The sequence below is a fragment of the Sparus aurata genome, chromosome 8 (assembly GCF_900880675.1).
Source record: "Sparus aurata chromosome 8, fSpaAur1.1, whole genome shotgun sequence".
Classification (NCBI taxonomy): domain Eukaryota; kingdom Metazoa; phylum Chordata; class Actinopteri; order Spariformes; family Sparidae; genus Sparus; species Sparus aurata.
This window is the reverse complement of record NC_044194.1, coordinates 31,378,361-31,393,064: the sequence shown is the minus strand read 5'-3', so window position 1 is coordinate 31,393,064 and position 14,704 is coordinate 31,378,361. Positions and strand designations below refer to the sequence as shown.

The 14,704-nt window shown below is 41.1% G+C and overlaps 1 protein-coding gene across 4 annotated transcripts in view; it reads right to left on the bottom strand.

Annotated features, from left to right (window-relative positions):
- Positions 1–14,704, bottom strand: part of wwp2 (WW domain containing E3 ubiquitin protein ligase 2) — a 72,433-nt gene that overhangs the window by 5,246 nt on the left and 52,483 nt on the right. For 2 of the 4 annotated variants that reach the window (XM_030425639.1, XM_030425640.1), the window contains exons 11-18: positions 13,534–13,588; positions 11,752–11,833; positions 10,084–10,212; positions 8,518–8,596; positions 7,612–7,683; positions 6,653–6,741; positions 3,200–3,359; positions 626–759 (exon numbers count right to left, since the gene is read on the bottom strand). In XM_030425639.1, the coding sequence (XP_030281499.1) occupies positions 626–759; positions 3,200–3,359; positions 6,653–6,741; positions 7,612–7,683; positions 8,518–8,596; positions 10,084–10,212; positions 11,752–11,833; positions 13,534–13,588 (800 nt within the window). Of the gene's footprint in view, positions 1–625; positions 760–3,199; positions 3,360–6,652; positions 6,742–7,611; positions 7,684–8,517; positions 8,597–10,083; positions 10,213–11,751; positions 11,834–13,533; positions 13,589–13,838; positions 14,086–14,704 lie in introns of those variants that run through there. The other 2 variants (XM_030425642.1, XM_030425641.1) reach the window with 2 other exon arrangements.

Genomic DNA, 14,704 nt, shown 5'->3' with positions numbered 1-14,704 from the left:
ACTTTTGGCGCAGATCTGCATAGAAGGACAGACCAAGGAATTTCTTCTGACTTTAATTCTGACGTGAAAAAATAAATACATATTCTAGACTGAGAATAGTTTTAACATCACATTTCCTGTACCAGTGGCTCAAAATAGATGTTATTGAGTGTTATTGCTAGGGTCAAAGTGTGTGTGAGTTCTGAAAAAATACCTCTTTTTCATTTTGGCACTTTCAGGACTGTGAGTTAAATGTCTCAGTGCTGGGGAGAGGTAGGGTTTTTTTCTGGCATGTTGCAAATCATAGAGGTTGAGAATAATTACTATAATCGTCCAGCCTAACCAGTTGATCCACAGAATACATTATATGCATACTATTTAGGTAAATAAGTAGAATTTACCTGTACTTATTTTGATATGCATGTTCGTTTATTGAGTGAAATTGAATTTTGATACTACAGTACATTTAATATAAGACCGTTTAGGACTTACTGATATGGGTGACTTTCACTTTTACTGATATTTTTAAGTGACATTATAACATGATATCTTCACTTTCACTCAAGACATTTGGGTACTTTTAGCTTGAGAGCATACAATGAGAACAACACACACATTCAGAGATGACCTGTCCTGTGGCACTTACTTGACCCACATGATGGAGTTATAAAACTCAGGGTCTATGGACTCCAGGTCTTTGAGCGTGGGTTTTTTGTCCAGCATGCGCTTGTAGAAGGGCAGCGTGAATCCTGTGTCGATGAACTTTCCGTGGTACAAAGCCTGCAGGGAGGATTTGTTACATTAGAAACCACAATAAGGAATGTCAGTTGGTATTTACTAAACCTGGTGATATGGCAGGTTTGAGTCACTGGATCAAACACAGTAGACAGGAGAGGGGAGCTTTTTCTCCTCTGCTGATATTTGGTGATCTTATAGTGCTATTGTATGGCCATTGATGACATATGGTTCAAATTTGTTCCTGACAAACAACACATATGTTCTTCTCCATAGCTCATTGTTTGTGCTGATGATTCTCCAGGGATTGTTTCATGCCAATTCAAGTGTTAGAAATGCTTTAACAGCCAGTCACCTTTACAAGAAACATGAATGGGCCTTTTATTTTGTAATCATGGCAGCTTGTTAGAATTATTTTCCTCAATCATTCACAAGTGAAAACTTCACACCTGCTACAAATGAGGATTGATTATTGGGCCCAAACCAAAACTCATAATTCATGTAATATCTATGCCACTATCCAAGTATTTCTACAGCTGCAGCAGCAAAAGGTGACATACTGTATGTATTTGATTCGATTGTACCTGCAGACGAGTATGTCTGACTTTAAAATTACATTCTGGTGACTTATTCTGTACCTTCTTTCCATATTTTCATGGTGATAACCACAAGGAGTCACTGAGATTAGATCATGATTCAGAGACAAAACACTACACTAACTGAACACATTCACACAGCTGTGAATCAAGTCATCATCTGCCCTCATTGAGTGTGTGTTCCCAGAGAGGTAGAGTGAGTAGACTCGGCCAGACAGAGCTGTTTAATGTTATGAAAACCACTGTGGGCTCCGAGCTGCAAGAGCCAAGAACAACATAGGCACCCGCTGACTAACTCAGTGACAGTCTGTTCTGTCCTGCTGTATCCTGACCATGTGTCTGTCTCACACCCAGTGAGACACACATACAGACAGACAGGAAGATTTATAGACATAGGGGAGGGTGTTGATGGAAAGTAAACTGTAAAGAGGGAAAGCAGAAAAGGTAAAGAAAAGAGAAGAGAGGAAGAAAAGGAGGCACTAAGAGTGGTTGGTAGAGACAAGCATCTTTATAAGGCAAGTCAGCATAGTGCATTTTAGGACTAAATATAACCAGCTGCTGGCGGGTGTGGGCTGGGTGCGGCAGTGAGGTCATGGTGTGGGTGAGGGGTGGGGTGGCAGACAGAAGGAGGGGTGGAGGGTGTCGGATTTTAGGGCTTACAGCTTTCTGGAGTTGATCCCAGAAGGAGGTAGACATTATAGTACATACAGTAAGTCATGTTATTAAAGGTTACAAACTGTTGAACTGTACACATCTTTAAAACAATGTAGTGCTTAGGGTTAGTGTCTGTATCTCCACTGTCACTATCAAATTACTGCAAAATGCCCAAACATATCCATAAAAGACAGAACTATGCCATTGGAGCGACTCATCAGGAGTTAAGCTCCACAAAATATATATTTAAAAACAACTCTTAAATATGTCAGCACACACATGTGGACACAATGGCTCTGTCTGTGCTGATCATTCACGGGAAAAATCTCTGTATACAGCTGTTGTACAACTGTACTTAAAAAAAATTCTGCTCATATAAATAAAAGTTGAAAGAAAACTCGTTTCATGGCTGTAACACTTCTTCTTAAACAGATGGAAATCAAAATTAATTAAAACTAATGAATACAAATTCAAAAAGGGATTGAACTGGATACGCCACACAACAGCTCGTCGACAAGAGTTGCAACGATTAGTCAATAAATTGATTTGTTGCTCTAAAAAAAATTATCATCAACTATTTTTATTTATTTTTGTTTACAGTTATTTAATCATTTCAGTCATTTTATTAAAAAAAGTAGAATTTGCTGGTTCCACCTTCTTAAATCTGCTTTTCTTCAAAGTAAATGAAGAGCAGGTTCATTACGGACTATTTGTTGAAACAGTGAATACAATCTGAAGAGGCTCTGGGAAATTGTGATGACAGTTGTTTGTTTTTTTTATTTTATAGACTAAATAATTAATAAATAGTGCAAATAATTAGCAGATTAATAATTAATGAAAATCATCATCTACTGCTGCCCAATGTGAGACTCTGCAGCTTTCAGATATATTAAAAGGCTCCACCACCAGCAGGAATCTGTGCAGGCAGTTTGGGACAGTGGGAGAGTTTTTGCAGTTTGTGGACAGCTCAGACAATGACCAAGGAAGAAAATGAAACAAGTTGAAGATGGAAAAAAAATATTTGTTTGGGTTTTTACCCATCACACGTGTTAAAGTAAGTTAGAGGGCTGTTTTCAATGTCACTAAATGTGTTTGAGGCGGAATTTTCTGTTGCACAACCACAAAGGAATAACAATCAAACAGCCAAAGACATGCGTTGCCTTTTGCAGTACAGTGTCCACGACAAATAAAATTTCAAGTCTGTTTATCACAAACTACTCCAAAGTGAAGCTCACCATGGCGATGAAGCGTCCGATGAAGCGGAAATATGTGAGGTGGTCGGGATTAATGGAGGAAGCTGGGTTGATCTGCAGACAGTAGTTGTTCTTGCCGGCATATTCGAACAGACAGTACATGGGGTTGAGAACCTCGTGGGAAAGAAGGAAGAACCACTCCCTGCAGAGCGACAGGACAGAAACATCATTACAGCAGAGGAACATATGATGAAGTATGGTAATCATGTCAGCGCACATGCTTGATCATAAATCCATTTAAAAAATGTTGTGCATAATGTTGAAACAATAATTTATTAGTTAAAGACCGGTTCAGTAGAGGAAGTGGAGGAGCAGAAAATCAATTAATCATGGTTTGGTTGGTAGGTGACAAATCAATGATGGAGAAAAAAAAAGACACCTTGTCACAAATACAGACAAAACAATTATTGCAGTACATTTTATGCACAGACAGAACATGATCCACAAACACATATAATTGCAAATAATACAAAACAAATCAACAAAAGTAACAATAAAACACAGTTATTCTTCTGCTTAAGAGGAGTGACACATGTGAGGAGATGCTGCTTCTCAGTTTGTCTCTTCCCAGCATAACTCTGGACTGTACAATGTCCCTCAGTTTCAGGCAAGTCTATCTTTAAGTATAGTGAGCTTGGAGTTTGTCAATTTTCTGAATTTCCTGCAAGTTTCACACCACTGGGGCCCGCAAGTAGTCAAGTGGTTAGAGCTCATGCCATAAATGCAGTGGACCCCGGTTCGAATCCAGCCAGAGGATAAAGGTGTTTATGCCTTTAAAAAAAAAAAAAGTTTCACACTGCTGAAGATGATTTGGTGTCACTTGGCACTTAATGTGAGAGGTGGTCAGTTTTCTTTCTTCTCTGTATCTAATTATAGTATTTTGAAATATCCATGTCCTACATGTGATGGGAAAGTCTCCAAAATCTAATTTTATTTGTTTAAAGGAGTCATCACCTGGTTTTTCACATATCCAGTCCCTCTTGGATTGCTTTGGATCAATTCTTAAAACTTATTAGAAAAAAAAAAAAAAAAAAAAAATCAAACATAGAGCTTGTTCTGACCCTTTTTCATACCGCGACTTTCTCACGCGAGATTATGCGCGAGGTTTTGACCGGTCCGGATGTGCATTGTATTAATATGTAATGAGGCGCGCGTTGATTGGCCGCAGGAAGGACAGAAACGGAATGGGGGGCGAGCCTGCATGCACACAGACTCCACAACATAAACGCCAGCTGTCATGGCGCACACACTAAATGACGGACCTTACGGAATTCAGGCATTTATGTACGAGCCGGAGTCGGAAACCGAATGGGAGAGTGAAGAGGCAGAGACGGTGGAAGAGACACGTTTAAAGCAGGACGTCTCTGAATGGTAAATTATTTTTTTTTCCTTCTTACTTTTCACACTCGTGTTTTACATGTAAGACCTGAGTTTTAATGCTGGCAGTGACGATGTATGGCGTGAAAATGAAAGAGAAGTAGGCAGATTCTGCGTGCTCGCTCAGAAAGTCTGGCTGAGGACGGCTGTGAGCCGATGCTTAATATGCAAGTAGCCTCCTGTGGTAACGTCACCACAGGAGCAGAGTCAAAATCTCGTGCTTTAGGAACGCGCACTACTGTGCGCTATTCCTGTTCAGAAAAAGAGCCAAAGCGAAAAAAATAAGCCACTTTCAAACTCCAGCTTTTCAGGCAAGTTTCAACAGAGGTCCAACACCAATACGCATGATTTAACGAGAGAAATTGCGATTTCCGGGTGATGACTCCTTTAATACTATCAAATTACATAAAAATTAATATTAGTTCAAGTCTAATTTCATAAAAGTTTTGAAATCCTGTATTCAATAATTACTGAATTACATTTGCATATAGACTGAGTAATCATAATCTTGAAATAATTGTTTAGATTGCTCTCATGTCAAGCCAGAAACTTCCTAGAGTCCCAGGTGGTCGTCTTGTCGACGTGAGGAAATTGTCATGAGATACATTTTTGTTGTGATTTGGTGCAATACAAATAAAGATTGATTGATTGATTGATATAGTTGCCCAGAACAGACAAACTAAACACTGGCTATACAGAGGGCCTTTTTCGTTTTTAGTGGCCACTATATGAGAGGGTGAGATGAGGGGTATTGTGCTGGTTGCAAACTGAAACCACATGGCTAGATGCCACTAAATCCTACACACTGGCTGTTCGAATATATATATATATATATATATATATATATATATATATATATATATATATATATATATATATATATATATATATATATATATATAAGTCAGAGGCCAAAAGAGGTATGTAGGCATTATTTTACGGTCGTCGTACAGAGGAAGGGGAGCTGTGTAGATGTTTGGCTTATCAGGCTCAAGCTTCACATTTACTGTTGTAAAAGATATTTTCTAGAATGTAAAATGATTTATTTAATCAGAACAAGACAGTAATTTCTCTTAATTTGGGCTATTTTTCTATGGCAGCCTTATGTAGTTCAGCTCTAAAAAAATAAGAATTGTATCAACCTAATCTGGGGTTGTATAATTTAGAATAATAGTTCATCAACAAATGTATACACATCCTACAACCAAACTTGACACATAAAAATAATATGAAGACAGACATACAAAGTGAAAGATAAATACAAAGGGCAGAATAAAAAGACACAACAGATTGTGTAAGGATGCGTGTTAGAGAGAATGAGGGCCACCAGCAGTACCACCACCAATTGCAGCACCAGAACCAAGCGCTCCCAAGGCCCCTGCCTCTCTGCTTGGGGTTTATGGGAGGGTATGGACTGACGGACGGACGAACGGACGCAGACACCTCCCAACATCCCGTCCGTGGTTCTACCCTGTGGTAGAACAGCATGATGTCACCTACCATAGGGTAAAACCACTGACGTGACACCGGAGACAGAGACACAATGCAAAATCAAACAGAAAAAATGAGAACACCGCCAACGTAAAATTAACAACATATATAGGAAGGAAGACCTGGAACACAGCAGACGCAGGGGGCAGGATGAATACATGTGATGGGTGGATGAGGGATGGGGACTAAGGGAAGGAGGACAGACATGTTGCAAGAGGGTAGGAGGTGTTGTATGTTTTCAGGAAGCAACATTAAAAAGGGTTGTTAAGCAATTTACTGTATGACCTCTACTGGCAACCAGTGAGAATTTCATCTGCACACACAATTCGCTGACACACCAATCTTTTGAAATAGTTTTTCATTTTGCCTGGAACTGCAGTAAACAGGAGGAGGAGGCTGGTGGAGAAACAGAGAAGTGGCAGTAACAGGAGACACACACCATCAACGTCACCAACATTAAAAACAAAGTTTAATATAACATAAAAACAGTCCCTGAAAAAAAATATCACTCACAAAATGATAGAATGTGAGATGAAGAAGAAAGGTATGTTTTGTTGTTTCTCTCACCTGGCAATGCCACCATAGTCCAGCCCCTCTTCGCCTCTCATGATGATGTAGAGTCGGCGGCGAAGGTCGTATGGCTTCACATTCATGATCTGATGACAGCACACATACGACATTATCACCAATGATACAAGAATAACACACGAAGAGAATGGGTCATTTGTTTTCACGTTCAAAGATTAGTGTATTATTGTAGGATTAGTGTGTTATGTTGTATTATGGGTAATGTATGGATAATGTCACATTCCTACCCTAACCCTTTCTAAAACTTGTTGTCTACATTACCCATAATGCAATTTTGCCACTAAGTGACATCACTGAAGGCAGTTTATCAGATTACAAGCAGCTTCCTTTTTTGTTTTAAAGATTTTTTTAGGCATAGACACCGTTATTCAGACAGTGGATACATTTTTTTGGGAAGGGGAGAGAGAGGGGGTGTGACATGCAGCAAAGGTCCGCTGGCCGGGATTCGAACCAGGGTCCGCTGCGTACGTGGCATGCGCTCTAACCACTCGACTACCTGCGTGCCAAGCAGCTCCCCATTGAGCCACAAAAGGCTTTATGCTCCCTTTTCCATAAATTTAATGTAGCACACCCCAAGACCTGTAAACACACTTTAATGTGTAAAATTTGTGGAATAGCCATGCATTTTCAGTGGCAAGTGATTGTTACATACTATTTGGCAATAATATCTATCCACCATGTTTCAGATTCTTGCTATGTATGTACTACGATGTATGGCATATTTGTTTTCTGCTGTATGAAAGGACTCATCTGAACCCAGATTACAGATACTTACATCACAAAGACTGACAGAAATAATTGGAAATGCTACAAATTGTATCCAGATAAAATCTGTAGATAAGTCTGGTATTCAAATATTGTAATGACTGTAGATCAAGTTTAGATACTGGGGTTAGCCAATAAGATTAGCTTTTGTGTTGATTAGAAATGTCACTAACCTGCTGAAAGGAGTCCTCAAACAGTGTCTGTCTGGACACAGAGATCTTTACATGGCTGGGCAAGGCATTGGACTGCACAGAGACAGAAACAAAAAAGTTAGAATGTACAGTATGAGTACAGTATACACAGACATTAGTTTGAGTCAGTATGACATCCTGAAAAGCCTTGTGGGGCCTTGGCAGCTGCTGGACACCACAAGTCTCTTAATTCTCACCTCTAATTCCAACCCTTATTCAGTTTTGATCCTTAAAAGGTCCAACTTGTAAGATACTTTGGGTTTCCAAGAACATGAAATACGGACACTTTTAAGGTTTGTAGGTCACATCTGCCACCCACCCAGCATCTTTTGATGAGTTGGAGACTCAAGTTGACCTTCAAGGCCTTTACACATTGGGGGTGATTTTTTTCGAATGCAATTTATTTCCACATCAATACATTTTTTAGAACTTTTTCTGCCACGGCTAATTCACAACGAACGGGAAAATTATGCAATCGGAACATTTCTCTGAGTTTTTGCACCATGAATAAGGACATAAAAAAAATCACGTTGCGTATATTGGACATTGCGTAACAACTCCCAATGATATTGGAGGACCCTGTATTTAAAAGCTTATTTAGTTTACATACATAGCAGGTTACTGACTCAAACACTTATTTTCTCACTTGATATATTGATATCCATCCAGGCAGATAGTATTTGCTCCCTACACCCAAATACAATGGAGGTGAGTTTATGGAATTTAGAGTTTTGAAAAACTGCATTTTTACATATAGAAGTATAACATTTATTTATTTATCTTTTATTTTTTTTTTACTATTTGGGTAAACAGACCCAAACTCAAACAAGGTACAGTGACTGGACACAAAGAGTTTTATTATGGCTTCAAACTCCAGTTAACACTTACATGGCATAGGAAACGGAACTGGTGGTATTTCCACCTGAAGCTGCGGTCATAAGCACCAGGTGAACCACCCTGCCGTGACCTGTAGAGAGAGAAAGACACACACACACACACACACACACACACACACACACACCAAGAGAGAGAGAGAGAAAAGAGGAAACAATATCAATTGATCTACTCTATTTAAACAAAATCCATGAGGCATCCCGACTGGATAATTCATAATCTAAAACAATTAGACTGCATACTTCGGTGTCTGATGTTTTCGGGTCTAAACTGTGAAGCTGATCAACTGACACATTTTTGTCTCCTTTAAGAAGCCCTGATGTTCCAGGTTCCAAGCCAGACACTCAAAGTAAATATTCAATTCACAGCAGCCATTCTGCTCTAAAAACGACTCGGTGCGTCTGGGTCTCTGGTACAGAGGTGAGTCTGGGCCTGCAGCTGTGTTAGTATAAGCTTCACCAACCCACTGCACACACATGCTGGATATGTGCCTTGTCAGCACAGGAGAGGCTGAGACACAGAGACAAAGAGAGAGAGAGTTAGACAGATAATGGGAGGAAGGGAGGAAAGAGGGTGAAATGGAGGGAGAGAAGAAGAAGGAGGCCCCTAATGTGTCGGGTTTGTGCTCGCCACGCTGCCAAGCACATCTTGGTTTGGGTTAGGAAATTAAGACCGCAGCGGCAGAGAGCTGGCCGCGCACACACACACACACACACACACACACACACACACACACACACACACACACACACACACACACACACACACAACACACACACACACAGTCCTGCAGGATCCTGTGTAAAAACAGTCCAGACTCTTTCAGGAGACCACCAGCTTAAAATACGCTCTGATATCAGCAGGAAAAGCAGCTAGTAGATGCGCACACACAAATGCAACATAAGCGTATACACACTTGAATGTTGAGTTCCAATACAGAAAGGCACAAACACCAGTGCAGACACACACACACACACACACACACGCGCACACACACACACACACACACACACACGCCAGTGCAGTCTGCTGTGAATCTGTTGTCACACATCTGCACATTCTCCTGACTTGTGGTAAGATTTGAGACTGCTTCAAGGCAAGGCAGACATCCACAGGCTGAGGTAAGAGGTGTATGTGTCTGAGTGTGTGCCAGTATCAACATGTTTCTGTGATAAGATATGACTTTTTGTTAAAATATTGGTATTGATGCTCAGGAAAGAAATGAGAGGCAACAGATAAAACATGGCCTCAAAGATGCAAATAAAATAAAAAAAGATGATGTAGTCTAAAATACAGTTTTGACCTTTCTCGTGATCTTGTAAGGTTTTCACAAAACGAGGGGATTGTTTAAATTAATATTTGCAACGCAGTTATGTCAGACTTAGGCAAATTCATTGTGCAAATCATTTAAAAATTGAAAAATAAGTTGATTTAGTTCAATTAATTAGGATTTTCCATGGCGTGAAGATCATTTCCTCAGAATGTCTTTGCCTCAGTCGGTGACATACTGTGATTTTCTATAAAAGCAGGTTTGGGAGGAAGGGCTGAGAGAATATTTACCCTGACTCAAACCCAGGTCGGGGGTCTTTAAAGGTGGTGGTGCGCGAGTTGTGGTCCACAAAATATCGGACTCCCTCGGCGGTGTACTTCATCTCCCAGCCCGGGGGCAGGGGGTGCTCCTTGATCATCCTGCAACAGGGAGAGGGGCAGTGAGCACGGTCCCAGCCGTAGGGGCCCCGTCCTGGGGATGAAACTAACACACCTCCCCTGCCAACCTGTGGATCTAAATCGCTGGACACTAAATAGAAACCCTGCCATGGTACAAAATTATTGGCCATGCTCAGGTGGAGTTTATCTCCTTTGAGGATCCCAAAGCCAGACTTTAAAATGTCATTTTTTTTATCATTAAAATTGGTGACTGGACAGTATTTTGAATGTGGCCAAGAATTTGTTGCTCGACTCTTACTGCAGTTTGTGCTTCTCATGTATTATCTAACAGTCGAGATCACAGAGTGTCAGTGTTTCTGAAAAATAAAACATTCTCATGGTATTTTCAGAATCCTAAAAGACATTTCTGGAGCTTCACAGCAAAACAGTGTTGCAACATTCTTTGACACAACTGGAGCAGACAGGGATTTGTTTTAAAATGTATGAAATAACTGCAAACAACATATATGGCTCCATATAGCTCATCCGCACTAAGTTCAAGTCTCCTAAAGTACAGAATGCGATGTCATTTACACCCATTTTTAAGCTGTAATTTTCACTGTAGCTGCTAAGCTAAAAGTGTTAGCATGCACCTGATCTGAAGTGAATGCACAAGCTCGACTGCACATCGAGTATGTAAATAACATCTTTTCAAATCAGTTTGTGATATTGAGGCTTCCAGAGGCTTGGTAGCTGTATGGAGCCATTTTGTGCTTCTTTTGCAGGTGTTTTTTATGATGTGTTAAAACAAGTCCCAATTTACTTCACTTGTTGAGAAATGCTGCAACACCGTTTTGCTGTGAAGCTCCAGAATTGTTTTGTGGACGACTGACTTTCTGTCAACATGGGACTGAGAAGATATTGACTGAATTTTAATTTTGAGGTGAATTTTTCCTTTAAATAGATTACAGGCAAAAGTAACCACATCGCCCGCTAGTCCTTATAATGGCATATAGATGCCCTCCAAGTCTGTGATGAATGAGATTTACTTCATCTTACCGACTGGCTGACAAGAAGTTCGATTAAAATGATGAGGTGAGAGAAATAGCTCAGGAAGAGTTTAAATGTCAAAGAAATAGAGGGTGATGCTAGAAAAATGGTAAAATAAAGAGGAGATAGATCATGGGATAGTTTCCAAATTAATCTCTGGATGTTAAGAGCTTGGGAAGCAGTGAGATTAAATAAAGTACTAGAATTCTTCTTTTTTTTACCACTGCTTTTTTTCAGTTAAGAACAGTCAACTTGTAAAATAAATTCTGCCCTGTTCCTGTATACACAGGCCTAAACAAATCTGTCAAATGTTCCAGAACATGCCTCTTTAAATTCCCTGATCAGTGGGAAACATGTACACATCATAAAGCAGATGACTCCCTCTGTCGTCACACTAACCTGTGTACGATAAATATATCTTTTTCAGTAGGAGCAGACACCCAAAGCGACGTGCTGTCTAACAAGCAGGCAAACACATGCACACACTACCACACATCCAAGTTAGTAGTTTTTCTATAGTCTCAGTCTCACCCTTGGGTCCGAGGATCATCCCATTGCGTTGTTCGTGTGTTGTGGTTGACAAAGTATATTCTGCCATTGTCCTGGCGCTTCTCTGTGGACACAAAAGTGAGAGTTTTATGAGATTTGGGATGTTTGAAGTTGGAGGATTTGGAAAAGGCTTGGAATCAACTCCACAATAAATGATCAGGGATCAGAGGGATCACCTGAGTGTCTGGGCTCATTCTCTCTTTTGGGCCAAAGAGAAAACTATCTCACCCTCATGATAGAAAACCAGCAAGTTTGTGTGGTATTTCACTGTAGCTCGTTCCGAATACCTCACCAGGGCAAACCTTAGTCTGTGTGTGTGAGTGTGTTTGGAATTAATGTTGTGGTTGAGGTCAGAGTCAAAGTGACCATGTCTTTAGGAATACAATACATGGAGCCAAGATTTCATAAAAAAAAAAAGAAAAAAAAAAAGGTGAAACATAGATAAATGACCAAATGGGAAGCACCTTAAACACAGAATACAACCTTATGGAATAGCGTAAAATGTTCTATTTAAATTTTGCCTGTGTTTGTGTGTGTATAGCAGGCCACTGGTTTCATGAGAGTGCCCCATCCTCCTTTGCTCTGACATCTTTTTCTCATTAACAGGAGTGTGTGGAGGGCCCAGAAACAGTAGTGCTCACATTGCAACTCTCACTCACACTCACTCCATCCCCAGTTTACTATCGAGTTTAAAACCCCCCCCTCCTAGTTTCTTTAATTCACCACTGTCTCTTTTTCTTCTCCTCCATCTTTCCCTCTTTTCTCCCATCTTTGTCTTTTTGAATCCAAGCCTTGCAAAAAAAAAGCAAGGGAACTGACCGCAGATGAAAATGAGCACGCCAGAGAAGCGAATCTGAGCCAGTGATATAATTGAGGTTTTTCGTCTTGAGGTACCGCAACATGTTGAAAAGGCATCATGGGCAGGGAGTGAGGGTTTTTGGAGAGAACATGGCCGTGTGATGAAGTCTGTGAGAATGTCGGTGGGACAGGAGCTGCCAGCAGCTTATGAATGAATGAATGTGTGTGACATGATTCTGCGTGGATCCGATTACATTACTCATTTGGGAAAATGTTGGAAGATGAAGAGTCCCATCAATAATGCGGCCTCTGTAATTTGTGGACTTTACAGTAAGGGCAGTGTTATACATTGGACGAATTGGTATAACACTAGCAGTGTAATGAACATTTTTTTTATTTATATTTGTTACAATAGAATAATAATATCAGGAGCGGAGACATAATTTGGTCAACGAACATCTCATCTCTTCAATGGGGACTACACGCAAATGACTCAGCAGCCACAGAATTAATGTTGGTTCTGATGTTGTAAAAAGGTTTGAAATCATCAAAAGTGTTGTCAAAGTTCTGTGAAGACACCACACTCCATGCGACAAACACTTTGAAACATTTCACCTAAACCTTGCTCCGTCACTGCAGTATGCAGACATGAGAAGCACATATTCAACTAAATCATGAACCCAATGTCTATATATCAACCAATTGCGTGGATCGACTATTGACTACACTACTGGTTAAACTGGGGAGGGTTTCAGGTTTTGATTGAGAACAGCTCAGACTTTAGAATCCAGTCTCGACTGATCAGATTTGATTCAGCACAAGACACCACTTGGAGTTACGGATGACAAATTTTGACCAAAATGTAGTCTGCTGACGGAAGCCAAACCTCTAAACCAGTTCAGCACCCCTCACTGAGAGTATCTTGGCCTGGAGTGTATGCAAAAGGAGTGTGTTAGGCAAACTTACCCCATCCAGGAGGCAGAGGGCCCAGAGGATCATTTTCTACAGGAGCTCCGGACGGCTGAGGGAGAAACAGAGAGACAAAACAAATCCGATTAGGACACCTTTCTGTCTCTCTCCTCTCAGTTCAGTCCTCTCTCAGTGTTTGTCCTTGTCGTATGGTACAACGTGAAGTTCTTCAGTCCATCCACTCTGTTTTTCAACACTGCATGAGGATGAGGAGGAGGAAAAGGTTGGGAAAAACCATCCCAAAAAATACAGAAATGAGGGAAAACCAATGAGAGAAAGGGAAAAAAAAAAAAAAAACTCACTCAGTAAAGCTGTCCCAAGTGTGGACAGTCAAGTCTTAGCTTGACCACGCTAACTCAGGAAAGCAGCGATGATAGTGCTGGAGGCTCGAGTGTGTGTGTATGGGTGTGTGTAAGTAATGAGGGCTGAAACGGGTGGGGGTGGCTCCTCTCTGCTGCAGCGGTAAGGGGCGACTGAGGGAGCTGGCCGGCTGGTAGCTCGTATGCCTTCCAAAAACTACATGCTCGGTAGGAGGATAAAACAACAACGCTGTTCCAATGAGCTCACTGGCTGGATGCAAGCCCCACCCCCCCGACTTCCCGCTCACCTCCTCAAATACACCCCACCTCTTCCTCCACCTCCACCCTGGCACCCCTCCCTACCCCACCCCGAGGTCCTCCTCCTCCTCCTCCTCCTCCTCTTTTCTCGTGCTCTCTTCTAGCAATGCTGTGAAAGTAGGCAGGGAAGTGCGATGTCTGAGGGAACTGAGGGAACATTCATGCTTGTTCCAGACTGGACACCCCCGCCCCACCCACCCCGCCTCCTCTCCGGCCGCCCCAATCCACCTCGGGCCTGACAAAAGGCACCTTTATTCACTCTGTGCCTGGAAACCACTGTGGGGTTTACTCAGCCTGCACTCATACACACACCCACACTTTTTTCAGTGTGTGTGTGTGTGGGTATATATGTGTGTGCCACAGTGTGGAAAAGTTTGTCCGTGGCAAACAGTCAATGTGTATGTTCTTATGTTGGAACACACGCACACAAGCACACATGCATGCACACACACACACCGAACACACACACACACACACACGCATGAATACATTAGCTTGAGTGGAAAAGTAGCTGAAAAGATGCTTGTTAGAAACTAGCTGCTGCTGCTGGA